Genomic DNA, 26,435 nt, shown 5'->3' with positions numbered 1-26,435 from the left:
GTCAAAAAATAGTAATAACATTAAAACAACAGGTATTATTAACAAACTTGGTTTTATTTTAAATTCTTCAAGTAAATCAAATTAATAAAAATCAATAAGAAGGCATATGCAAATACAAATACGTGAATTTATACATATATGTACATATGCGCATATACATACACATATACGCTCACTTAAGTAGGAGAGAGCAAGATGTCGAACGTTGCCGTTCGTTTGCTTTGTTTGCTTTGTCGTTCATTCCGCGCTTTCGCTTGCAGTTCATTCAAGGTAACGGCAATGAGCAAGGTAACGAGACATGAGCAAGGAAACGGCAATGAGCAAGGTAACACTAATAAGCAAGGTAACGACACATTTTTTCGTGCGTGCAGCCTGTTAAATCGAATTATAAGACGTTATCACGTCAAAAGGTCATAAATTTAGTTTGGAAAATTACTTTTATTCAAATCAAAGTAAGAAATGTGTGAAAATAATACAAAATTAAGCATCAATTTCCTTTTGCTCGATATGACCACCTTTTGCCTTGACTATGACCTTGAGACGGTCCAGAAACGATCGCAAGCTGCCCGAATGTGACTTGCAGGTATTTTTGCCCCCTCGCGGACAATGGCTTTTTTCAGCGCCTCGAGACTGGTGAATCTGGGCCTGTTCGTAAATTCATCACTGCGTTGCATCTGATACGCATCATGTTCATAAATGCAAAAATTGGCAACACTGCAACTCATAAGTGGTCGAAAATGCAACTATGCAGTATATTGTGCGCAAATAGCCGCAAAATACAAATCATAAAAATGGCTGATGCAACAGATGTGTAAGTATTTCGTTTGTATTTTCTTTTATTGTTTTACTTATTTTTATTGCATTTAATGTTTTTTAGATTCGATTTAGACGGGAAAATGTGCAAGCTGTTGATTTCAACCCGTTTGGATATGGAAACTGATTTTGTGGCCGGAAGAAAAAATAAGTCAGTGCTATGGGGTCAGGTTTTAACAAAAATAAAGGAGAAGTACCCGAGTTTCAACCTGACAAAAGAACAAATCACCAGAAAATTCCTAAATTTGCGCACAACTTATAAAAGAATTAAAGCAAGAAACAAAGAGTCTGGAAGAGACGCTACGTCTTGGACATTTTTTGATGATTTTGATGAAATTTATGGTGGGCGACATTCGATTAACCCTCCCGTAGAAAATCTGGTGTCTTCAATAGATGAAAATGTAGGAAATGCTTGTACACCTTCTGACGATATGCAAAGTTCTGGTGATGACTCTCCCATATGTAGAATTAAAAGACGAAGGACAAACACTGACATTCTGCAATATCTAGAAGATGAATCTGGAAAGGAGCAAAAACGCCATGAGGAAAATCTTGCAATAGAAGAGAGAAAACTACTCATAGAAGAAAGACGTATAAATGCCATGATGGAATTAAAGGAGGTGCTAGAAAAAGCAATGGTGAATAAATAAAATAAATGTACCTATTATATCAAAGAATGTTTTTAAATTAGTAATTAGTTGCTGTGTACAAATGTTTTATGGAATTTTATATTTTTTATTATTTATGCAAAAGCTTTTTAAAAAGTATAAAATAAATTGAAATTAACTTGAAAATAATGTTGTTAAGTTATTTCTTAAAGTAACTCCGTCTTCATCTTCGCCCGTTGGTAGTTCATTTATTGTAGTGCTAGAAAAATCGTCGTTTTCTATTACATTATTATTTGATGATATGTATTCTGATGGGTTTCCGTTATTAATAATAAAATTATGGAGAATAGTACAAGCGAACACAATTTTAGAAATTTTTTTATGGCTCGCTGTGTCCATGCTATATAATATTCTAAATTTATTTTTTAAGATCCCAAACGCTTGCTCAATCATAACACGAGTCGAGCTAAGGCAAAAGTTAAATTTCTTTTGTTCACGCGTAAGGTGACCGTTATCTCTGTATGGAGTCAACAAAAACGTAGAAAGTGGATACGCTGAGTCTCCAAGTATTATTGCGTTCTGAGCAAGTTGTATTTGACCACCGACAACCGAATTATAAATTGGACTATTATTCCATACATTGGCGTCATGACAACTACCAGGGTACCCAATAAAAACATCCAGGAAACGAAATTTGTTGTCGCATATGGCCTAAAATATTTAATTTTATGTCTTTTTTTATTTTATTTAAATGCCAAACTCACTTGCACATTAATAGAATAAAATCCTTTCCTATTATAGTAGCTTATAGGATCTTCTTTTGGTTTTGGGATTTTGACATGTGTACCGTCGACACAACCTATAACGAAAGGGAATGGATTTTCTCTGCTATTTTGGAAATTTTCCATTATGGTGTGTTGCTCCAATACTGAAGGCCATATTATTTCCTTTTTTAAACAACAAATAGCTCTTACAGTTTTGTGGAAAATTTTGTGAACGGTACCTTTTGCTACATTAAAACGATCGCTTAAATGTCGAAAGGTTACCCCACAATTGCTTAACTTCCACAACGTAATATACAAACATTGCTCCAAGTTGAAAGATAAACGTCCTTTTCTAAATGTACACCAGAACGGCTGAGTTTTATTAAACACTTCTAAACATGTTAATACAATATTTACTTGAAATGTTTCACGTCTCATTCGAAAATGATCAAAAAATATGTCTTCAGGATACTTTTGTATAACTTTAAAGTAATCCAGCACTTTAGGAATTCGCCTCTTCTTATCCAGAAAAATTTTTAGCAATAAATTTCTTCTTTTTTTTTTAATTATATTTCTCTTTAGTCGATTGCACAATTTTGCATCACTTGTTTTATCGTCCAGATCAAAAATTAAATTAATTATTAGCTTTTCCATTATTCTATTTCGTTCATAAATGCAAACACAAGAATAAGCAAATTAAAGCATCATCAACAGCTGATTAGCAGTGGCAGTGCAGAATAATCATATGATGCAGCGCAGTGATGCATTTACGAATAGGCCCTCTTTTAGTTCGGTCCTTGCTCTCCAAAATGGCCCCAATAGAATAATCCATCGGATTCGCGTCTGGTGAATTTGGCAGCCATTGTGTGGACGTTGTGAAGTTTAGAACGTTGTTTTTTAGCTATTCGTTGTTCACTCGAGCTTTGTGAGCTGTTGAAACGTTCATGGTGTGCCACCGAAATGTTTGTCTGCTCAAGACTTCAAAGCAACCTCCAGAATACTTACGCGATAATATTTCACATTTACTTTGACCCCAGGTTCGCTAGGCTCGATGAAAACGATTGGAGAACGCCCATCTGCGGTTACAGCGGTCCAAAAAATTACCCCTTCGATGACTCAAATTCTCGTATGAACGGTCGGTCAAATAAACCCTATCGTTTTGGGAGTTTACGAATTGCTCAATTTAAAAAATTGTATCGTCAGAAAGCATAATGTTCGCAAATTAACGGCTTTCGGCCTTGGTAATATTATGATTTGTGAGATTTAAACTAAACAAACTAATGCAAACGAAGTGCCGCGTGTTAAATTGCTAAAGCACAAATGAATATAAAGCCTCCAAATGCAGTTTTTTGCGTTTTTATGCTAGAAAGTTTGTGTGTGTTCGTATAATTTTTTGTGTTTGGTTGTTTCCATTGCTTTTGCATACTCTTCTTCTTTAGCAAACAAGTAATTCCCTCCTTTGGTTTGTTTATTACGAATTGAGTATCTTAGGTGGCGCCATTAAAAAACGGTTACTTTAATTTTCGCGACACGACGAATTCGGAAGGCGCAATCATTTCCTCTATCATTCTTGATTAACACCTGATTACTACAGACTTTTGTAATATACCGAAGAAATTGCTTGGATTTTATTCACACTTTGCGTCTTCACTTCGCTTAACCTGCAATAACATTTCTAATAAAAACTAAAATAAAAATTAATTTCCTAAGTTTTTTTGTATTTCGCTTAGTTCTGAACAGCAACGTTAACTAAAACATAAATTGTAAAAAATAAAAAATGTAAAAAAAATATATAAATGGTTTTCGATTTTTTCACTCAAGAATTTGTGATTGTTCTGCTCAAGAATACTCATTTTTAATTTTTTTTCTTATAATTTTTTGTTTAATAATATTTTTTAATAATGTTTTTCTAATATAATATTATATATTTTCTGGTATTTTGGAATTTTAAATTCTTTTGAGCCCAAGAAAAATAATTTTGATTTAATTTTTTCAATGAAAATTAAAATTAACTTAAAATTTGCGAAATGTCAATTGTTTATAAAATATAAAGTATTTCGAAAGATTTTCGAATTTTTAAATTAATAAATTTTAATTATCATGAAAAAATTTTACTTTTTACGAATATTACTATTATGCACCGTAACACCGTTTTGCTTTTCCTACAAGAAGCAGATAAATAGAAATCACAAAATCGGATGATTAATTTTGTGCCACCTATGAATGTATGTAATCAGCGCAAATATCCCTTTTGTTAGAATTGTTGTCTGCTCCAATGTGTGGTGTGTGCTTTGATATTGTTGGACAAATGGAGGGTTTTATACTTCGGATTTTTTTCACACAACCGTCTACGCCGAAAATCGTCATTGCCTAAAGAGATGCGACCGCTGCTAGAAACGAATTGTTCCACCCTTTCATTATAGGACCACCCGAAAACAAACAGAACAAAAGAAAACAAAGGCCACAAATACAAAACAAACGCCAAAAATAAAACAAACAAAAAAAAACCAAACAAAAACTAAAACAACAAAGAACAAAAAATAGCAAAACAAAAGCAAAAGATGAAACATACAATAAAAAAACCAAAAAAAAAAAAATATAGAAAAAAATACAAAACAAAAAAAATATAAAAAAATACAAAAAAAGCAAAAAAAAAGCAAACAAAAAAACCAAACAAACAAATTTAAAAAAAAAAATTCAAAACAAAAACTAATAAATAGCCAAAAAACAAACAACAAAAACCAAACAAAAACTAATAAATAGCCCAAAAACAAGCAATAAAACGAAAAAAATATAATTAAAACAGAAGAAATCTAGCTGTCTAGCGTTTGCTGGAAGATCAACATTTTTAAAAAATTAAACATCGGATAGTCCATCTTTAAAGTTTCCGATAACCATGACAATTGGGCATACCTTTTATTCCTGTGCAAAAAAAAATATTATATATATTTCTTAAATAAGAGAAATAATTAAAAGTAATTATTATAATAACAATAAAATATTTAAAAATATTATTTAATAATTTTTAGCCATAAAACAAATTAATAGCTTACACTCGTAAAGTCTTGGAAGTTGATACTTAGCATCAACTTGAAAACAAAAAATTGATTATTTGCCATCCCTGTTTTCAAAGCATGAAATTTGTAATATCAAATATTTATTTTTGGTGCTTTTTTGCATAAATCTCTAATACATAAAATTCTTCATAATTCTTCATACTTAGAGCCAAATTTCTAATTTACTCATTCCATTAAAGCTACGTATAATTAAATGATTTTAGACATGTGCAATTGCCATAAAAGTGCAAATTCAATATTAAATATGTAAAGTGACAACATTTGTTGCATATTGCTAATAATTATTGTAATTTATTTATACTGGACTAATCTATTATTAACACAAAACAATTTGAGCTTACAGTGTTCCATTGGAAGTGCTTAGAACAAATGGATGTATATAGAAAAAAATTAGCTAGTCTTGGTTCACCAGCTGCCAATGTGCATATGTATATAAAGATATATGGTGATACATATCCAGCGATCAGTCAACAAGTGAATATTGCGTCAATTATTGAATTAATCACAAATGGTATTATTACATACTTATGAAAGTCATTTCAATGCCAATATTTTTTTTTTTTTAAATAACGATGCTCAGTGTAACGTTCGCGTGCGAGTGGAAACAAATTTTGAATTTCAAATAGCGCATTTTTAGCTTCGAACAAAACACAGCAGGTGCACGCCCATATTAAATACTTTAAACGATGCATTCGCTGCATATCACATCACTTTCACTTTATTCATTGCAATTTTCTTTGATATTCATATAAAAAATTCAACTAAACTAATTGGCAACAAATCTATTGAGTAATCCATTATTTATTACACTTTTCTACAATTTCGCTCCATTTTTTTATTAACTAACATATAATGATGCTAAAACTAAAGCACAATTAAACAAAATTTGCGCGCTTTCCACTAGCTTTCGCCAAATCTTAACCATTTCTTTCATAAACATGCGCCAACACAGTATCACGCTACCTCAGAGCTGCGCGTTTCAAATTTAATTATTTCCCATACACTCCCTAACACTTCGTTCCTCCTCGGAGACATTGAACACCATCCAATTACTGCACACTAGCATGCATCTAACTGTCCAATATTGAGTCTTGGACACGATCCAAATCATCGAGTGTGTCCTCTGAACCGGAGGCGGTCAGATCACACAACTCATCCAGACATTTCTGCTTCTTGCGCACATTCCAGTGCAGACACTCCGCCAGCGAATCGAACCAGTCGGAAATCTGATCTTGTGCGCATATACTGGGTACGGGGTAAATCGAGGTGGTCACACGAAGACAGTCGCCGTGCAGCAGCTCCTGACGATTGCGCCCATCAAAAGATACCCACGACGTGTTGCGGCTGTCCGGCGAAATCGAGATCTGGAGAAGAAACAAATGCATTACTAAACACTTCTGTTAATGTAAAGCTTTACAAAAACCGGGTACCTTCAGCTCCACACCGGCTGGCACCACAATCGGTCGGAAACTCAACGAATGCGGGCAAATGGGTGTTACCATTATTGCCGGCACGGAGGGATGTATCATCGAGGCGCCAGCAGCCACGGCATACGCTGTGCTGCCAGTGGGCGTGGAAACGATCAAACCATCACCCTGCACCGACGTAATATATTTGCCGTCCAAGAAGAGATCGATATTGCTCAGGTACGGTGAAGGGCCGCGATCGATTACAACTTCGTTGAGCACCTGCAAAGCAACAACAAATATGCGATTATTAGAAATACAGTAAAAAATATATATTTTTTCATTTCCAATTTCTATATACTTACCAAAATATTCGTAGATGCACGACTCGTAGTTTTGCTCGTGCCACCATTGCCCGACACTTGACCATCTTCAATGGCCGTACAGTATTTCTCTGTCTGATGATTATATGGATTTTTTATTTGATTTTGTTGCAAACTCTCAGATTCCTTGCGGCGATCACTCTTTCGGTAGATGACGCAACGCAAGCGACTGCGCAACGTGAGCGCAGCATGACCTTCCAGCACATTTGTCACTTGCTCTTGGAAGTTATCAAATTGGAATGGTGTTAGAAAACCGAGCGAACCCAAATGGAATGCCATAACTGGCGGCACCGATTGCTGGAATAGCAATGAGGCATACAAGAGAGTGCCATCACCGCCTAAACAGACTATGAAGTCAATACGATCGGTCAGGTCATCACGCCCATCTCTGATAGTGAGGAGGGGTGAAAAAAGAGATAATTTCAAATTAGTAAATAGAGGAAGAAGATAAGTAGCAAAATACGTACTTGAATGTCACCAATTTCTCTTTGATATTTTGAAATTTCTTATCCTCTAATAGTAGCGGGTCATCGAGCACCGCCGACTCGACCCAGACGACCATGTGCTTCTCCTGTACCAACCATTCAACCAGTTGTACGAAGGGCGCCAACACTGTCGAGTCACGCACTTTCTTTATGACGAGCACGGTGAGCGGCGGTTTGTACCAAGTCAAACGTTGACTGGCGGGATCCTGAATTTGCCTGAGAGAGAGAGAGAGAGAGAGAGAGAGAGAGAGAGAGAGAGAGAGAGGGAGAATTATTGTCAGTGTTGGTGTTAAAGGTATATTTAAAAACTTAGTAATGTAATAAATCATATATTTACAATTTGCTTATTATTTCTTGAAATAAAAATGCGAGTACCACTACAACCTTTGTTCCATAACAACTCCCATAATAGAAAAAAAATTTGGTGTGTTAGTTATGTGGAGAAAATGCATAACACCGTCAGGGAAAAAAATTATTAAAAATCAGCGCGATTTTTTAGCAACTTGAAACTTACACTTTATTATACTAAAATTTAATAAACTATAAGAGTGCAAAGAGAGCTATACTTTGATAAAAAATAAAAAATATGAATACTCAAAAAATAAAAATAGTCGAAACTGGTCAAAATGTTGAGTTGTGAGCGCTTGTCGCGTGCTGTAGTTATTTATGAAACTTAGCAAACCTGCACAACTAGCGGGTCTATTCGAAATAGAAAAAATGTCAGAAATAAAAATCAGAGCAACATTTTGCAGAGCACATGGAAAAGATAGGCATCTCAGACAGCGTACTCAGCCCACCCTGTGAAGAGGAGGATGAGACGCCGGAGCACTTCATGTGCATCTGCCCCGCCTTCGCTCGAAACAGGCTTGAGGTCTTTGGCACTGATGTGTTAAGGAGCGACCACCTTGGCTCCTTGGCACCACTAGATCTACTCAGATGTCTTCGGAAGTCGGGTAGACACCCTTCCAAAAACATAAAGAGGCTATATGTTGAATTAATTCTGATCGAATATTTATTGACATTTAACTGATTGGGCCTCTGTAACTAAAGAACTGGTAAATCTATCATCCGCAGAATATTTACTATACACCAATTTTTGAAAAATATACTAGAAAGACAAATCAACCCATAGCCCATACGACTATATAACCCATACGAGTGTGTTTCGCGGTCTAAATTTGGTTCACCTACAAAACTTATATCATTGAACATCTGGTTTCAAGTTTGGTAAGGACCTGCACGAACTATTTGATAAGAAGCGAGGATTCAGATGTTCTATATCACGTGCTATGTCATGTGATTTCATTAATCTTATACTCGAGTAAATATCTCGCAGAATTAATTTGGTCACAGCCGATGAGTCTGGACCAAACGAAGCAACTTTTAGCACCAAATAGGTAACGTATTCGGATGTTTCATTCGCTTTCTTTTGATTTACCAATTCTCAGCACTTTTTTCTTTCTACTTCTCTTGATGTACTTAAGTGTAAACTTACTTTAATGTTTCTGTTATTTTTTCTGCTCTTGGTTTACTTCTTTTTGATTTCATTTATCTCGGCAATATTGTATTCTAATAGTTCTTTCTGATTCGATTTATCTCATTTCTCATTTATAAGGTAATAGATTATAGAGTCTTGATTTGTGGTGCCTGAGTACACGACTTCTTTTGATTTTGGAAAATGGAAATGCTTTCATATGACCTTTTGAAAGATTTTTCACATTTTGCCTTTAATTTATAGTTCATCAAATTGATCCCTAAAGAGAGTTAGTGCGATTAAAAGCCTTGAAATAATTTTCAATAATATATTCTCTAAGTATATCAATTATGTAACATCGAAGCCCTACTCGTACTCGGTTTTTATATTAAGGCGCATTACCTCTTTTTATGTAAGGAAACAGATTGCAGTTTTCAGTGACAGTCAGGCTGCATTGCAGGCCCTGGAGAACGCGAGGTAAACCTCAAAGATTGTTCAAGAATGTAAGAAGAGGCCTAATTCTGTCGCAAGACGGAAAAGGCTCGTACTTATATGGATTCCAGGACACTCCGGTGTTTAAGGAAACGAAATTGCCGATGGATTGGCCAACCGTGGATCAGCGGTTCGCCCACAAGGGCTAATAATCTGAATCAGTTTCGCAGGAATCAGGAATAATGAATTGGATCAGCGATTATGTATGCGATTTACATAAAGACCAATGGTCCGGTCTAGAATGCTGCAGAACTGCAAAGTGTTTTGTGAAAAGTGCGAATAGAAAACTATCGAACTTTCTACTAAAACTTGGAAGAAAAGACGTTCAGTTGATGGTCGGTGTTACGACAGGACAAAGTCCATGGGGCCAGCATATGACCACCATTGGAATCATTAAGGACCCGATGTACCTGACTTGCTTGGAGGAGGCGTATAGCACTGAGCACTTTCCTGCCTGTGTGTGCCCTACCTTTTCTAGAGCAAGGCTACGAGTTTTGGGTTCCGATGTCGTGAGAATGAGTAATATTCGTTCTCTAAAACTGAGATTTGACAAAGAATCTGGAAAATTCTCACAGGAGTAACAACCTTTGTCCCTGCCTCTATTCTTTCCTATCTTTTTCTCTGATACTTTTCTCCTTTCCTCCTTGACTATCTACCCTCTTTCTAGAGCTCTAAATACAATGGGCTTTTTAGCCTGAGTGTTTTAGGAGCCACAAAATCTTTTGGTGCTCCTTGGCTCGACCTATTCAAATTTCAGTTATTCAATTTTACTTCTTTTTATATTATTTGATTCGCATACCTTTCAGATTTTTTGAAACTATTTATTAAGAGCACGAAAGACAATGAGGATCAAACCGACTCATTTAACACCGCCAGCAAGTTTCCTGGGCCTACCGTTAGATGAGCTAGACGAAGGCGACCGGTGATCTACACTACACTGACAGGGTTAAGTATATTGCTGCAACAAAAACAACAACCACGAGGTCGAAGTGCAAACCTCAAAACTATCTATTCTAAATCATTTATTAAGCCACCCCAGGCTATAAACACAAAATGGTAGAAAAAGCTTTTTCTAATAGCGTTCGCCCCTCGGTAGGCAATGGCAGAACCGCCGAGTGTATTTCTGTCAAGAAAAAGCTCCACGTCTGCCGTGGAGGGCCCATTTGTGGGAAAACATTAAGGCAAACACAACACAAATAGGAGGTGTACGCTAAAACACCTAATAAAGAGTGTAAGCCTCACATTTCAAATATGGTGTTTTCATATGGATACCAAGACGATTGAACGACTTCAAAAAATTTGCTTTAATCCGCTCTTCGTTTCTGAAATTTGTCTTGTTTGCTCATATGTAAACCTTAAATCTCTTGTGAATCGTAGGTCTATCGTAAGCCTTTCTTTTACTTATAAAATCATGAATAGTGCAATTAATTGTCCGTTTTTGGTAAAAAGCATAAGAATTAATGTTCTCAACCTTCCCTTCATAATTTACAGTCATTCCATGGATATCACGAAAAAACTAACTATTCATATAGTGCTCCTATCGCGCGATATAGCCGTAATCTCAATGCTATTAGGTTTATACTACATCCCTTGACTTTACTGTTTAAAAAGCTGCTTTATTCAATCTTTGAAATTCCGCATTTTACTTATTATAGTTTTGAAATTATTGCATGTAATTAGTTTTAAGTTACTTTGTTATTTGAAGTCTGTAAGATTGTAATTTCATAGACTAGTTTAGGCTGGGTTGAAATGATTACCCAGAGAGAGCACACTTGAACGAAAATCAAATTCGTCCTTTGTGATACCATTATAAAGGAAGTAAGGAGGAAAAAGAAACTAATAGGAAGCAAGGAGGGGGTGTTGTGTATTTATTTAGATAGCATAATTTCATACACTAAATAAATAAATATAAATACTTACATAACCATTGCTTGATTTTTCATTATTCGTCCACATGGTCCAAATTGTTGAAACGGCGATGGAGCATTCAAACTTCTGGTGCGCCTAAAAGAAATAAAAATTAAAAAAAGCTTGTTTTAATAATTCAAATACGTTTCAGAAAGGTATAGTAAAAATAAATATAATATTTCTCCAATAGATGGTCTCAGTAATCTGTATCTCGCGCTGTATAAGCGCAGTCGGATTACCAAAGATGACATTAGAAAATAATATTTTATACTAAACAAAAAATTGAAACAGTTGTGTTATTGTTTGACTCAGTTTTGTGATTATTTGACTCAGTTTTGTTTGAGCGCTCACCGAAGGTGGACAGCAGTAAAGAGAAAATACCCCAAATTTTATAGTTTTTCTGAGATAAAGGCGTGAAAACTCAAGCCAGACGGCTGAAAATGGGAATAATATAATATTTGTAATCCTAGTCATATGCAATTTCGATTTAATATTATAACTATATGAATTATTTAATCTTACCGCCCTATGCCCCAATAGGAGCGATGGTTAAGTTTACAAATATCAATTGTTATTTATTAATTATCAAGGAAATGAAAAATAATAATAATTTATGTTAAAAAATGTCCAAACCATCATACCTAAAATAAAAACAAGAGACTATCATTTTTTTTTAATTTTGGAGTGTTTTCAGTGTCCCTATAAATAAAGTTTTTTTTTTTTAATTTGCAGTGTTTTCAGGTTCTCTATAAATGAAAATTTTTATTTGTAAATTAAGCATTGCGCATAATTTTTAAGATGTTTAGGGAAATTAAAAGGGGAAATGAAATAATATCGATCGGTAAAGATTGTATGCCATTTTATACCGAAAAAATGCAAATTCAATGGTATTTTCAAAGCGTACTTATAAATAAAAAAAAATTAATCCAATCGCTGTACATATAGCGTATCCAGACCCTGTTTCGTAAAACTATTGTCCATCCTGCCACCCATAAGATTCTTCGCTGACTGCATTAATCTCCTACTATGCCTTTACTACGACCGAGAGTTCTAATGATCCTAAGCACAACTGATGAGTAAAGAATTGAGTTAAGCGAAAGATCATCATTCATACAAACTTTAAAATCAATAAATCCAGCGGCAGAAACTATAAAAAAAAACTGAATAGATCCTAGTTTTCAGAAGGATCCGAAAGAAGTGACTTATGCATTTTGAAAGTATTTGCATTACGCGGCCACTAACCAAGCTAACTTTCCACATAATTAATTAAGATAAGAAAACGACGCTAAAACTAATAATGCGCCAATTTCATACAACATTTAAAATCTTTCAAATCACATAGATTAGCTGTATTCGATACGCTACCTCTTTGCTCGCTTGACGAAAAATGTGCACATGCAGGCAACTACATAGTTAACGAGCAATATGCGCCACAAACAAGTATAAGTATACCTTATAAAACTGTTATAACTCACTCTTTTCAATGCTACTAACTCTTTTTTCTGATATTTGGCAATTTTCATCAGGCCGCGAAAACTTTTATTGCTTGAATTTTGCGAATTCTCTTTTCACGTGCCCGCCGGTTTCACACACCTCGTTTTCAACAACAACAACATTGAGAAAAACGAGAGCACAAAGGTCGTTGAGAGAGCACGAGCATCCCAACTAACGAATTGAAGCAACAAATGTTGCCTTGTGTGAACGCGATTTCCTAACTGATACTCATTAAGTGCTTTCAAACAAATGTCATTTTTGGCAGCTCTTTTCCGGTGCTGCCAATGTATCAATATTTATGTCATTTGCTTCATCTATTCGTCGCTTGCAGTCCCCTGCGTGCCATAGCGGCAGTTGTGGTATGCTAGCACACTGTAATTAAATTTTATGTAATAATTGAAGGGGAAGGAATTCAGTTTTCCGTCCCCTTCCGAATGCGAACATATTTTTTTGTTTCTCTTAATAATTATAAAAATTCCTGACTGCCGCCAAAAGTGTCAAGACAATCGACATATCGAATGTTTCGTATGAACGTACATATGTACCGATCTGTCTGTATGTATAGACATCAATACGTAAGAAACCAAACCAGATTTTTTACTTGATCACCTTAAAATTGTTAAATCAGGCTGGCGCCTGGCACCGAAATCTTTTTAATATTTTTTACTACTTTTTGTGGAAATACTACTTTTATGGACGGGCCATATCGAGCATTTCTTGCAAATATTTAGACTTGCTTTACTTTCAGTTTTTCTTCACTTTGAAGTGTAAATATTTATACTAATTTTGACTATATGAATTTTTCAGCTCGAATATTTAACCTTAATGTTCTGCAATCCGCTGTGATTTTGTCTTGCAGCGATAGCTGTTCCAGCACAGTTTCGCCATTGTATGCATGAAAGCCGTTGTTGTAGTCTTTAATGTTATTATTAAATTCTTCCAAATCAATGCCGGCGCGTTCGAGAGGTAATGCGTCCAGCAATAATTCTTGATGACGTCGATGTATTGGCAACATTTTCAAAAATGTTTATGTGATATTTTTTTATAGTTTTAACACTTAATGAAACACTTTATAAAACGCAAGAATGAAGTTTGGATGCACAGCATAAAAAGATTATAATAACTTGATTAGTTTAAAATGTTTAGTTTCAATTTTGTGCATATAGTATACATCTACAAATATGTATGTATGTGCATATGTGTGCAATAGATTCACACAATTGCTTGCGATGGCTGAACTTGTTTTTTGGTTTTTGTTTGCTGTTTGTATTTTTATTTTATAATATTTTTATTGTTAGCCAAGTATAATCGTAGTGGGCTTGTTGCTTGTTCAGTCGACTGTTGCTACTGTGCGATGCGGCGTTAAGCGTTTGCCTTTTTGATTGCCTTTTGATTGGCTTTGGTTGTTGCTTTATTAGCCCGTTTCGGTCGTGGATTCGTCGCTGTTGCCTGTACGAAGGTTTGGAAAATACTGAAAACAACGTGCTACCAACAATTGGTATTAAGTTTTTTTTTCGGCATTTCTCAAACGAGCAGCAGCAGCCAACCAGACAGCAGAGTAACATTCACAGTTCGTTCGATGGAAGGAAGCATAACTCTCGTAAAATGCGATGAGTATATGTATGTAGTACGCGGCTATACAATCATAAACAACGAGGTAGTGTGAACAACAAAAAAACCCAAGAAAAAAAAACAAATCAAGTAAATAAAATGTGCACACTTTGAGAGCAGAGTAAGGTAACAGTAAGTAAAAGCAAAAACAAATAAGAATAAGCAAAGAAACATTTTGAATGGAAGCAATAAACAAATAAATATTGAGGTGCTGAAGCGGATGCGACGATGCGAGAAGCTGAGAGTGGTGGCGGAGTAAAGTCGATGATGTTCAGGCACTACATAAATTTTGAGAGCAGTAGAATTGTGTAAGTTGCTGTGGGAAGCAACCAGCTGTAACCACTTGACTTGGCTAAATCTTACAGATGCTGCTTTTTGGCTTTTAAAGTCTTGTAATTGATGTTAAATAATTGCCACCATTGCAGCTACCTAAAAAGTGAAAGTAATTAAAAGCGAGTGAGAACAATTTTAATAGAAAATATGGCGTATGTGAAGCCACTTACTGTGGCAGTATTGGAGAGTTTAAAGAATTTTTGCGATGTTAATTTCTTTTATTAAATTTATTTATTATTTATTTATTAAGTGTGAATATATGAACGCTGCATGTTGACAACGGCGAATATCGCAGGCGATGGAACAATGAGCTGTATGAGCTTTATGACGACACAGACATAGCGCAGCGAATAAAGATCCAGCGGCTACGCTGGCTGGGTCATATCGTCCGAATGGATACAAACGCTCCGGCTCTGAAAGTATTTGATGCGATACCAGTTGGTGTTAGCAGAGGAAGAGGAACGCAAAGGAGGGCTTTGTAAAGATCAGGTGGAGAAGGATTTGGCTTCACTTGGCGCCGGTTAGCACGAGAAAGAAGCGACTGGCGCGCTTTGTTAAACTTGCGTAAGCGGTTATCGCGCCAATTAAGAAGAAGAAGAATACATTTAAAAATTATTTTTTAATACAAAAAATGGCTGCTATTTTCTTTATATATTATAAAAATATCAAAGCACATAAAACGCATTCATACGAACTCAATCCTTTCCACGAGAGTCGGGCCTACCTTACACAAAGAATATAGATTAATATGCGTTTAAGGACTGACACTCCAGCATAACCTAGAAGTTTTTGGAGAATATTTTAGAATATTTAACAAAACTGAGCACTCTAGATGATTAAATTTTTAAACCAAGTAAAACAGGTATTTTAAATTGGTGCAACACTTTTGAGAAACACACTAAAAATGTATGATTGGTGAGTGTCAAATTAAATTATAATATTTCCATATTCCATGAGAGTCACCTTGTGAACTTTGGCAAGAGACTTGCATCCAATATAATCAAAAATCTTGATTATTCGGATTTACACACACTTTAAACGCTTTTTCTGTGAGTTTCGGCCTATTTTTAAACCGCGTATGATTTCGCTTGAAGTGATCGAAAGTCGTTCCTTGCCACCAGTGATCGCCATTGATAGTTCCATTGAAGTTATGGATACAAGGAACTTAACGAGCTGAAATTGCGAAGTTTGTTTTGCTCTCAGCACGAATCTCTCCGAAGTATTATTATCAAAAATATTAGATGCCGCTACTCTGAGTGAGCGAAAACGCTCAAATTCCACTTAACACCTCAGTGTAGTACTACCAACAACGTAAAGAATAGCATCAGTGGAATATATGTAAGTGGAATAATTATTACATAATGTTGCTCATTGAGTTTTTAACTGCAAGCAGTTCTTTTTTGAAATCGTCAAGTAAATTCTCAGTATGAAACCTCTAGCATAGTAAAAAACTGAATTGCGCCCAACGTGGGGCTCGAACCCACGACCCTGAGATTAAGAGTCTCATGCTCTACCGACTGAGCTAGCCGGGCAATTGTTATCATTTCAGTGTATCAGCATTCTAAATCAGGAGTATCATTTTTGAAAGAACAAAAAGTAATAGAAGAAAAATTTTAAATTTTCCACATAACCAAAAAAATGTTAGACCTGTAAAAATACTGTTTTCATTCACGCTTTTTGTAAAACACTAAGAGCATAATGATATTTACGAACAGTTTATAAGTAGACGGTAAGGGTATATAATATTTTCCTCACATAAACTTTGCAAAGACAATTTTTTTCAGTGCATATTAATTTTACCAGCTTAACATTTATGTATTAGTATTGGAGGTTAAATGTACAGTGATATATCACTTGACGATCTGTAGTAGCTATCGTAAAAAATTCATTTCGCGCCCAACGTGGGGCTCGAACCCACGACCCTGAGATTAAGAGTCTCATGCTCTACCGACTGAGCTAGCCGGGCAGTTATAAAATAAATATTTATTTAGCAATAGGACTCTGTCAAGTCAAGAATAAGTCAATAAGGCGATTCACGATTCGTTCGATGCTTAAATGTTGCGTTGATGTTGCTTTAAATCTATAAATGGAGGAACACAAGCTCTCGAGGAAATTTTATTCCAAACTTAGTTGTGCAATTGAGACATTCTTTTACAAACAGTACAAAGCAGCGGATAAAAAATTAAAAACACATTTGTGCTTTTACTTTATTTTTTTTTTTTACAAGTTCTTGATAACGAAAAAAAGATTCGTATTAGAACAAATGTAGAGGGATCAAAACTTCTAAAATTTCTTGGCTTTTGGCTTGAAGCCTCATTTTTAAAAATGTATTACTCTGGTTCCATTGGAAGAAGCGCGGGCGGAACGTGACGTAAATAACAACTTGAGTATTCTTTCATTACCTGTCAATCGTAGATGTATTCACCATGGATTTACTCTGAATTAAAAATATTTGCACTTAAACGAAAAACCACTCGCATTATTTTAATTTTTTTTTTTTTGCAGGGAAATTATTTGGCAACTTGAATTCACTCCGCTTCAATAATTCTTCTTGTGGCAAAGGAAAAAATAAAATGTAAATAGAAATAGTATACTTATGCAAACCACTCGTTTCCTTTGAGAAGGTGAACTCAAAAATTCAAAAAATTAAAAATAAAATACAAAATTTAAAAATAAATTTAAATTAGCAAAACTCAAAAAAAGCAAAAAAAAAAAAAAATAAACTTCGAAGTACTAAGTAATAATAAAGATACATTTTGATCTAATGAGATACTGTTAATAGATAGCGACGTGAATTTGTTAAGCATCATCAAAACAATGACATTTCTGCTTACTTATCTGAACAAAATATTTTCGCAAGAACTTTTTTACAGACAGACAAATATTACGGTTACGTAGTTTTGTGAATACTCTAATTATATTTATATCCTCGTTGAAAGGCACTGAGATTTCAAATTAAATGAGGGGATTATTTAAACACGTGAAGGGCATTTGTAATAATTTGATTTCATAATATTTCAACATCCTCGATAGTATAGTGGTCAGTATCCCCGCCTGTCACGCGGGAGACCGGGGTTCAATTCCCCGTCGGGGAGAAAGAGAATATTATTTTTATTATTATTTAGTATTTTTTGGTTACTTGTGCAACAATTTAAATGTTCACTTCAAAAACACAATTCAAATAAACAACATATTTTTTAAATTATTTCTTATAATTTTAACTAAGGCATTTAAAATTACCATTTACTTCGATTTACTAATCTACTAACCGAGTTTTACCCCAACCGCATATTTTATATGCAAAAATGTCACTGGTCAGCTATACATATAAACGAAATTAAATGTGTTAACTTCGTATTGAGGAGAAGGTCAATCTAAATTCCTATGCATACTCTGAGAGCCGACATTCTTCCGTTACAAAAACAAAACAAATAAACGGCAAATTGTTAGCTTGGGAAAATCCATTATCGAAAAGCACAAACGTCAAAAGTTTTTATTGTAAACAAAAAATTTTGTTAAAAAAATATAAGGCTTGAATTAAGACTATATGTAAGAAAAACAAAATACTTTAGTGTTTACTAATGACAAATTCAATCCAATCAATAACTTGTTTTACGTCACCAGCTCACCAGCACATGCGCAAGCGCAGCCAAGATATTTGATGGCATTACATTGACGGCGGTTTGGTTGAGTCGCTGCGCTTTCATTTGCTCTTTAGTTTTATTAACTATTCATTTGTTAGTTATGCCTCACATTGAAGTATTTATTGTTTTTGTATTTTATACGTCAACTTTACCGTATGAATTGACACATTAGCGATGCAAAACGCAAATACGCACTTTGAACAGGCTCTAAAGGCGACACTAGTCAACGATCTGAAGGCGCGGAAAATATAAAGTGTATGCAAAGAATAAATATTTACAATTCACATTGGATACAATAAACATACAAAAATATAAATCCGAATAATTAATTCAAGCTGACAGTGGAATTGTAGGCGAGGCAGGCCAGCAAACACAAAGGTGCTAGCCACTTCAGTGTCTGGGCGCTAGGATTAGTTCAGGCGCTGTTGTCAGGCAGGTGGAGGTTTCTGGCTAGTTGCACTTGCAAAGATTGTGTATGTGCTGACGAACAAAGAACGTTACGCGTTGCATTAAAATCCTTTCGTTTCAATTACTTAGTTAGTTATGCATGCAGCGGCTGCATGAGAGTGGTCGCCGGTTAACTGGCTGACAATTCGAAGTGTTATATGCAATTTATGCACTTGTATGGATACACCAGCAAAAGCAATGATGACAAAAATGGGTGTACAAAATGGAAATGTAAATAAAAAAGGTAAAATTTAAAGTTACCCGGTAAAGTTGAATTTTATAGTATAGTTTTGAATAAAATGGGCTGAGCCACTTTGAGGTTATTTTTTAAATGATATATTATTTTGGCACTAACACTTGGCAAGCGAATAATCGAAATATTGAGGTATGTAGGTAGGTGAGATGGTAAGAATACCACAGGTACACTTCAGCATCACTTACGTGCCGTTTTGATACCATAACGTGGACCACTACCTGCGAAAAATTTAGGGGAAAGAAAACCATCTACAGCCATCCAGTGCTGTTGATGTAGTGGAGGAGAGAAAAGGGATATTGGCTGGAGAATTTCCTCAAGCCATCCCCAAAGTACTCAATAGTCTCTTTCCCTCAGGATCACCACAGCTTCTACAATAGAGGTTGTACGAAAGTCCAAGCTTCTCCGCATGAGTTCCGATCACCCAGTGACTGGTGAACACCGCAATGAGTTTGGTGAAATATTGACAGTAATACGGTATTATATATTCGCGCTTCGAAATGGTAACAGATTCAAGTTCAATGAGCTTTGTAAAATATCGAAAAATTATTCCCAAATTGTGTTACGTTGTCGAAATAATGCCGCAAAAAAGCACCAGCCATTAGCAGTAGCGCTTTGAAACCGTTAGAACACGAACTTCTTGAATCAAGGTCTACAAATTTTATCGAACGAAACGGCGCTTATTTGATTAACATCGGAAAATCCTGACCATGATAATTAAATTGTCGAAATAAATAAAGAAAAAATAAGCATCATCTTTTATTTAATCTAATATTATTATAATATGTGCCTAAGAGTGATCGCTTACTAAGTACTAGGTAGCGCAAATATATATTTTTTTAATACAAAATTTATTTACTAAATATTTATTTTTATTTAATTTATTAATTAAAAAAGTTATTCAAAACGAAATTGGATGATTAATTTTGCGCCACATTGTAATATAGATATTTATTTAAGAAAATTTTTAATTTATGCCAAATTTTACAAAATATTTTTTTTGCACAAAATTTTTTGCAAATATTTTCAAACACCATTTTTTTTATTTAATGCAAAAATTGTTCAAAATGGAATTGGATGATTAATTTTGCGCCAGCTTGTAGATATTTGCCAATTGTAGATTATGCCAACTTTACAAAATATTTTTTTTTACACAAAATTCTACTCAAATATTTTGAAATACCATTTTTTTAATTAATGCAAAAATTGTTCAAAACGAAATTGGATGATTAATTTTGCACCACTTTGTAGATATTTATTTAAGCAAATTTTTAATTTATGTCAATTTTACAAAATATATTTTTTTTACACAAAATTTTACGCTAATATTTTCTTTTATTTAATGCAAAAAATTTTCAAAATAAAATTGGATGATTAAATTTGCGCCACCTCGTAGATATTTGCCAGATTATGCCAATTTTACAAACTATTTTTTTTACACAAAATTTTACTCAAATATTTTCAAATACCATTTTTTTAATTAAAGCGAAAATTGTTCAAGACAAAATTAATGATTAATTTTGCGCCACCTTGTAGATATTTTTTTATTTTGTTTATATTTATTATTGATTTATGCCAATTTTATCAAATAATTTTTTTATAAATTTGGCTCAATGAAATTTACTGAAATATTTAAATAATAATAAAAGCCAAATACATATGTATTTTTAAAAGCTTCAACAATTGGTTTAAATACATATTAGCGTTCACAGCTTTAGGTAAAAAAAATATTCAAAAATAATTATGAACATAAAAATAATATTAAGTGAGCTACGTGTAACCTTCTTCTAAAATTTGTTAGAAAATCAACTCAAAACATAAAAACAAAAAACCAAAAAAACACAAAAATACAAATTTAATACTTAGTCTATAAGACATGCAAAAGTTGATTTTGTCAAGCGCCAATGTTACTTTCTCGATAGTAGGTATAGTGGGGTTAGCCTGCGAGGCCTGTCACACTTCATATAAATACATTGGATTAATAATGAACTTAAATAATTCTGTAAGAGCAATCAAATTTGTTTTTGACAGATAAATAGATAACGTCCTCGATAGTATAGTTGTTAGTATCCCCGCCTGTCACGCGGGAGACCGGGGTTCAATTCCCCGTCGGGGAGTTAAAGTTTTGAGCAACACTTTTTTTTTTTACAAATACAAAACCTCGCCATTTTGTCAAATTTTTTGTTTGTTTTTTATTCTAGTATAGGACATAACTACTGATTAATAATTTTTTTGGTTTTTGTGTTTCAGATAAATAGAAGAGCCAAAATGGACAACACCGTCCAGGTCAAATTTTTTGAGAGGGTCAACTTCAGCGCCATTTTTTAAATTATTCATTCAAAATTTCATTTTTGTATGTAAAAGAAGTTGAATAAAAAGTCTAAAAAATTTAAATATCGTTTTTCATTTATTTATTTAAAAAAAAAGATCCTGAAAATACCCTAAATTTTCGAGCTCTAGACAACCGGACTGCTTAAATTTTAATATCAAGGCACACTTTGGGGATTGATTTACTTACAATTCTGCCCATGAATCAAAACGTTTATTTCCTAATCTGCTTGGGACTTCTTCGAGTTTGATTATTTAAAAAGAACTTTAGTAAAAAATATGCCGTCGAATATTTAAAAAGTCGTTTAAGTTATATCCTAGCGGCTAAAATCAATCTGCTTTCAATAGAATAACGGTTAGTGGTTAGCATCCCTTAATACAGGAAAATAAACCAATTCAACATTCATTTTGGTTTTTTTATATGTATTAAGTTTTCAATTTCAAAGCGTTGTCTGCATTCGGCATTCTCGCGCCTCTATTGCAACACAACAACATAAGCGTCCGTACCAAACTAAGGATATTCAATGCGTGCGTTAAATCTGCTCTATGGGTGCACCACTTGGTAAGTTACAAACGTCTCCAAACTTTCATTAACCGCTGCCTCCGATACATACTACGAGTCTGCTGGCCAAGAAAAATAAGCAACACCGAGTTGCTTAGGATTGGCATTCAGGTCGAAATTGCCTATGAAGTGCGAAGAAAGAAATGGATTGGTCATACAACAACGTAGCCAAACAAGCGTTACGGTGGAACCTGATCCAACAAGTAGGGTGGGCAGTTGGAAGACCTCGAATTGAGGGTCATAGCACAAAACCGTAACCGATGGCGTTCTGAAGTTAAATGAAAACATATTTTTATAATCGCCATGCAATGTTAATTTGAAAGTATTGATTTACTAAAATTCTTTCATCGAAAAAATCGTTGAAATTGTAAAATAATTTATATTTATGTCCCCATTTTTTTCTTCTTGATTGGCGCGATAACTGCAGAATTTAACAAAGCGCGCATCTCGCTCCTATGTACGATATATCCTCTGAAATTTTCAAACGCCACTTTGGTTTGAAGGAATTTGAAGAATTGATCAAGGAAAGTAAATGGTTGGATAACTATGCTGTTGAAAAGTGTAAGAAATGTAACAGTATTGACTTCAACACTTCTTACTACTCCTAGGCAGAGCCTAAGATTAATTTGGCTACATAGGATTTCAGCATTTTTCTCATTTGTTCAAAAAAATGTAGAACTTATTACAGATGCTGATCATTTTTGTGTCTACTTTACCAGCAGATGTTTTCTACTCATAACAGATTAAGATGCTAAGCAATGCTTTACCCCTAACAAAATATTTATTTGTCTGCTACTAAGCGAAGCAAAAATGGCAATACAAAAATTTATTATTATTTTTTTTTTGCATCCCAAATTTATTAAGTAATTGCTTAATGCCATATTTATCATACGATTATACTTATTTATGTTGTTTGCCAAATAAAAACACGCTGTTATGGAGCGATTTGTAAATGCCAACGGCGTTTTGTCTTAATTATAAGCCAATGTAAACAAATATGAGCAGAAATTATTTGCAAAAAAACAGATACTTGAAGTCAGCTGCTTGAGCACAGGTGGCACAAGTCGCCGCGAGGCATCAACAGCACACACTCAACTGCCAACTTTGAAGTGGAACATTGAAGTTGTATTGGTTCCGCATTTGGAGCAGCGGGTGGTAGGCAAGTCATACATTCATAAGTGTACCTATACTCAATGTTGGCAAATTTTCCCCATGATGCAGTCAAAGCTCATAACAGTAAGATTTATGAGGTTCACTACTATACAAGCGCTTTATGATTGGCTGTCACAGCAGTGACAATGTTGTTGGTTGCGACAGTGACAATGGCATATCCGTATCCGTTTCGGTTTCGGTTTCAGTTTCGTTGTCAGTGACGGAGCGTTGACTGTTGCTGCAGCTGGTTTAACGCTAAGTGCTTTAGCCAAGATGTCAAGTACAAGCGAGTAGTCGCGCTTCATTAATATGAATACGAGCATACACACATACATACATACCAGCAAGCATGTGCAGCTATGCGCTCAAATATGTACCAACACGTGTGTGCACATAAATCACTTGGGTGAATCTTTATACTGCTCGTTAGCTTTTTTTGTGGTTTTTACATTAGTCACGTCTGATTCAGACAAATTACAAAGACCGCAAAGTAAATAATTTTTAAAACAATGTATTTGACGAAAAATTCAATTGACAATAAGTTGACTTTCCTTTGTCAGTAGCGGGACGATATGATTTTTTCCAAATAAGTCGGGTAATTAAGCGCCCAAGTTTATTTATAAAATTAATTTCTTTTTAAATACAAATTTATACATATGAATCGTTTGTATGCCATGAATGATTTATAAAGGCGCATTTCTGATGGCTTATTTTATGTCGTAATCGAAATAATGCGGACGTGCGAGACATTTTTTTTGTTTTGAAGAGATGACAAAATTAGTGGGTGGACAAAGGGGGAAGAGTTGTATTTGTAATATGGGAGGAGGACAAGGTAGACAGGCCTTGTGTCGACAAAATGTGTACACAAAGAGACTTCACACTGTATTTATAATAACATACGAACATGTTTTGAAAATGTTTGTGGAACAAAATCCTGACGCACACTACAAATCGGAGGAGGCGGAGGAGGAGTTCGGCCAAACACCCAGCCAAGTATGCAAGCGTCAATTATACTTGTATGCATATTTATATTGAATGTTTCAAAAGGGTATTGATAAGAAAGAATTTAGGTACAAGGTGGCACAAAATTAATCACCCTATTGGAAAATTTATAATTTTTGCAAATGACGTCGTACGTTAATCATATTTGACACTTGCGAACTAGGCGGCTAAATATAATAAATTATCCACTTCACACAAAAAATAAATATCCTTAAGAACACAGGATTTTTTTTTAATTAAAATGCGGCTTTCTACAGGGTGGTACGATATGAAGTGTTACCTATTCAAAACACCATAACTTTTTTGTGTGAAATTAGTTTTTATTGATTTCAAAGACATGATTGTTCAAAAATGATTACAATTTTAACATATAATATATTCACTTTAGTTCGATATGACCACCTTTGCCTTGACTATAGCCTTCAAACGGTCAAAAAATGAGTTGCATGCTGCACGAATGTGATCTTGAGGTATTTTGGCCCATTCTCGTATAAACGCTTTTTTCAGCGCATCCATACTGGCATATTTTTTAATCTTCACCTTGCTCTCCAAAATGGACCAGATGGAATAGTCCATCGCCGAATTCGAAAGCCATTGTGTGGACGAAATGAAGTGTGAAACATGATTTTTTAACCATTCTTGGTTCACACGAGCTTTATGAGACGGTGTCGAGTCCTGTTCGAACGTCCATGGTCTACGACCGAAATGTTTGCGTGTCCACGGCTCTAAAGCAGCTTCTAAAACATTTTCCCGATTATAAGTCGCATTCACCTTGGCACCAGGCTCGATAAAACCGATTGGAGAGCGTCCATAAGCGGTCACTGCGGCCCAAACCTTACTTGCGATGGTGGCCATACGTAAGCTTCGAGTGGCCATACGTAGGCTCAAATTCTCGTATGAGCGTTCGGTCAAGTAAACACGATCGTTTTGAGTGTTTATGAACTGCTCAATTGGGAAATTTTTTTCATCAGAAATTCGCCACGTTCGTGCAATCGCAACAACTCTTTTGCTCTTTCGCACCGAACTTTTTTTTGCTCGGGTGAAAGATCGTGTGCTTTTTGGAACTTGTAAGCCTTGACCTTGAGCTCATTTTTCAATATGCGTCGAATGCTGTCTTGCGATATTTTCAGTTCCTTGGCCATTTTTCTTCCACTTCAAAGTGGATTTCGTTCAAGTTGAGCCTTCACTTTCCGAACCATTTCTGGCGTTGTTGCGGTTTTTTTTGGTCCACCTCCATAGCGTTTTGCAATGCTACCAGTATCATTGTAATGTTTTATAGTGCGATACACAAACATTTTATTCAGTTTGAGGTGACTGAGCTCACGAACAATGGCTGGTTGTGATTTTCCAACCAAATATAGCGCAATCACACTATTACGTTTGAATTCCATCAAAGAAAAAAAAATCTACAAAACTGAGACGCAAATGTCATTAGAACAATTTTGACGTTGATGTCATGAGCTGTTTTACAGATACAAGCAGAGTTAAGTTGGTAACACTTCATATCGTTCACACTATATATAAATAGGGTGTAATTTCAATATTTAATCTTTCGACAAATTTTCGATTGGTATATTTTAAGATGTACTAAATTTACATTCCTCGATAGTATAGTGGTCAGTATCCCCGCCTGTCACGCGGGAGACCGGGGTTCAATTCCCCGTCGGGGAGAGTTGGTGTGTAAATACTAATTTTATTTTATTTCGAAGCTTTTTGTTTCATATTATTTGAAAATTTTCTATTCGAGTTATTTTTTATGGTTATTTTTTATGTATAATTCACTTCATACGAATGCAATCAAGACGCATTCAATAAATGTAGTGGCAAATAGACCAAAAACAACGTTTTACACATTGTAATATCATAACAAAAGAAAGTAGAAAAGAAAAGGACAAACTATGTTGCACAGCCCACATGAAGTTAAGGCTTAAAACAAATAACGATAGAGCGAATGGAACGGATTCTCATCATTTCATTTTACGCTGACATCTGGCTGGACACGTCGAAAGAGAGAAAAAAACAAATCAGCTGATTTACCGATACCACCTTTAACTCTTTGGGGACGGAGCCACTCGACGGGCGAGCGTCGGCGAGGACGAGAGGTATTGGAGTGCGCAGTAAAGAAAATAAATACGTTGAACGTTATAAAAACTAAGGTTTTATTTAATACAAGAAATTGTTTTTCCATAAAATCAAAAA

General features: G+C 34.7%; 3 protein-coding genes and 5 non-coding genes across 14 annotated transcripts in view; 4 read left to right on the top strand and 4 right to left on the bottom strand.

Moving 5' to 3' along the window:
* Window positions 1-678: 678 nt before the first annotated feature.
* On the top strand, window positions 679-1,515 carry LOC129245534 (uncharacterized). The gene is made up of 2 exons (XM_054883740.1): window positions 679-811; window positions 878-1,515. The coding sequence occupies exons 1-2, from the start codon at window positions 687-689 to the stop codon at window positions 1,461-1,463; spliced, it is 711 nt and encodes a 236-aa protein (XP_054739715.1). The 5' UTR covers window positions 679-686; the 3' UTR covers window positions 1,464-1,515.
* An 80-nt stretch (window positions 1,516-1,595) lies between these two features.
* LOC129244305 (putative nuclease HARBI1) lies at window positions 1,596-2,623 on the bottom strand. Its single transcript, XM_054881921.1, has 3 exons — window positions 2,425-2,623; window positions 2,186-2,280; window positions 1,596-2,132 (listed from the first exon to the last, which is right to left on the bottom strand). Exons 1-3 carry the CDS (start codon window positions 2,621-2,623, stop codon window positions 1,596-1,598), a joined length of 831 nt encoding a protein of 276 aa, XP_054737896.1.
* Window positions 2,624-5,325: 2,702 nt separating this feature from the next.
* The window catches only part of LOC129243748 (NAD kinase), an 81,407-nt gene continuing 60,297 nt past the window's right edge, over window positions 5,326-26,435 (bottom strand). For 6 of the 7 annotated variants that reach the window (XM_054881015.1, XM_054881016.1, XM_054881012.1 and 3 more), the window contains 5 exons: window positions 11,423-11,506; window positions 7,519-7,752; window positions 7,034-7,439; window positions 6,693-6,950; window positions 5,326-6,626 (listed from right to left, as the gene is read on the bottom strand). In XM_054881015.1, the coding sequence (XP_054736990.1) occupies window positions 6,333-6,626; window positions 6,693-6,950; window positions 7,034-7,439; window positions 7,519-7,752; window positions 11,423-11,506 (1,276 nt within the window). In that variant the 3' untranslated portion in view covers window positions 5,326-6,332. Of the gene's footprint in view, window positions 6,627-6,692; window positions 6,951-7,033; window positions 7,440-7,518; window positions 7,753-11,422; window positions 11,507-13,725; window positions 14,340-26,435 lie in introns of those variants that run through there. The other variant, XM_054881019.1, reaches the window with a different exon arrangement.
* Window positions 16,308-16,380, bottom strand: Trnak-cuu (transfer RNA lysine (anticodon CUU)). The gene has a single exon. It is a non-coding gene; the product is annotated as a tRNA-Lys (tRNA).
* Trnak-cuu (transfer RNA lysine (anticodon CUU)) lies at window positions 16,742-16,814 on the bottom strand. Its single transcript has one exon. It is a non-coding gene; the product is annotated as a tRNA-Lys (tRNA).
* On the top strand, window positions 17,872-17,943 carry Trnad-guc (transfer RNA aspartic acid (anticodon GUC)). The gene has a single exon. It is a non-coding gene; the product is annotated as a tRNA-Asp (tRNA).
* Trnad-guc (transfer RNA aspartic acid (anticodon GUC)) lies at window positions 21,238-21,309 on the top strand. The gene has a single exon. It is a non-coding gene; the product is annotated as a tRNA-Asp (tRNA).
* Trnad-guc (transfer RNA aspartic acid (anticodon GUC)) lies at window positions 25,836-25,907 on the top strand. The gene has a single exon. It is a non-coding gene; the product is annotated as a tRNA-Asp (tRNA).

Source organism: Anastrepha obliqua, chromosome 4 (assembly GCF_027943255.1).
Source record: "Anastrepha obliqua isolate idAnaObli1 chromosome 4, idAnaObli1_1.0, whole genome shotgun sequence".
Classification (NCBI taxonomy): Eukaryota; Metazoa; Arthropoda; class Insecta; order Diptera; family Tephritidae; genus Anastrepha; species Anastrepha obliqua.
This window is presented reverse-complemented; position numbering and strand designations above follow the sequence as displayed.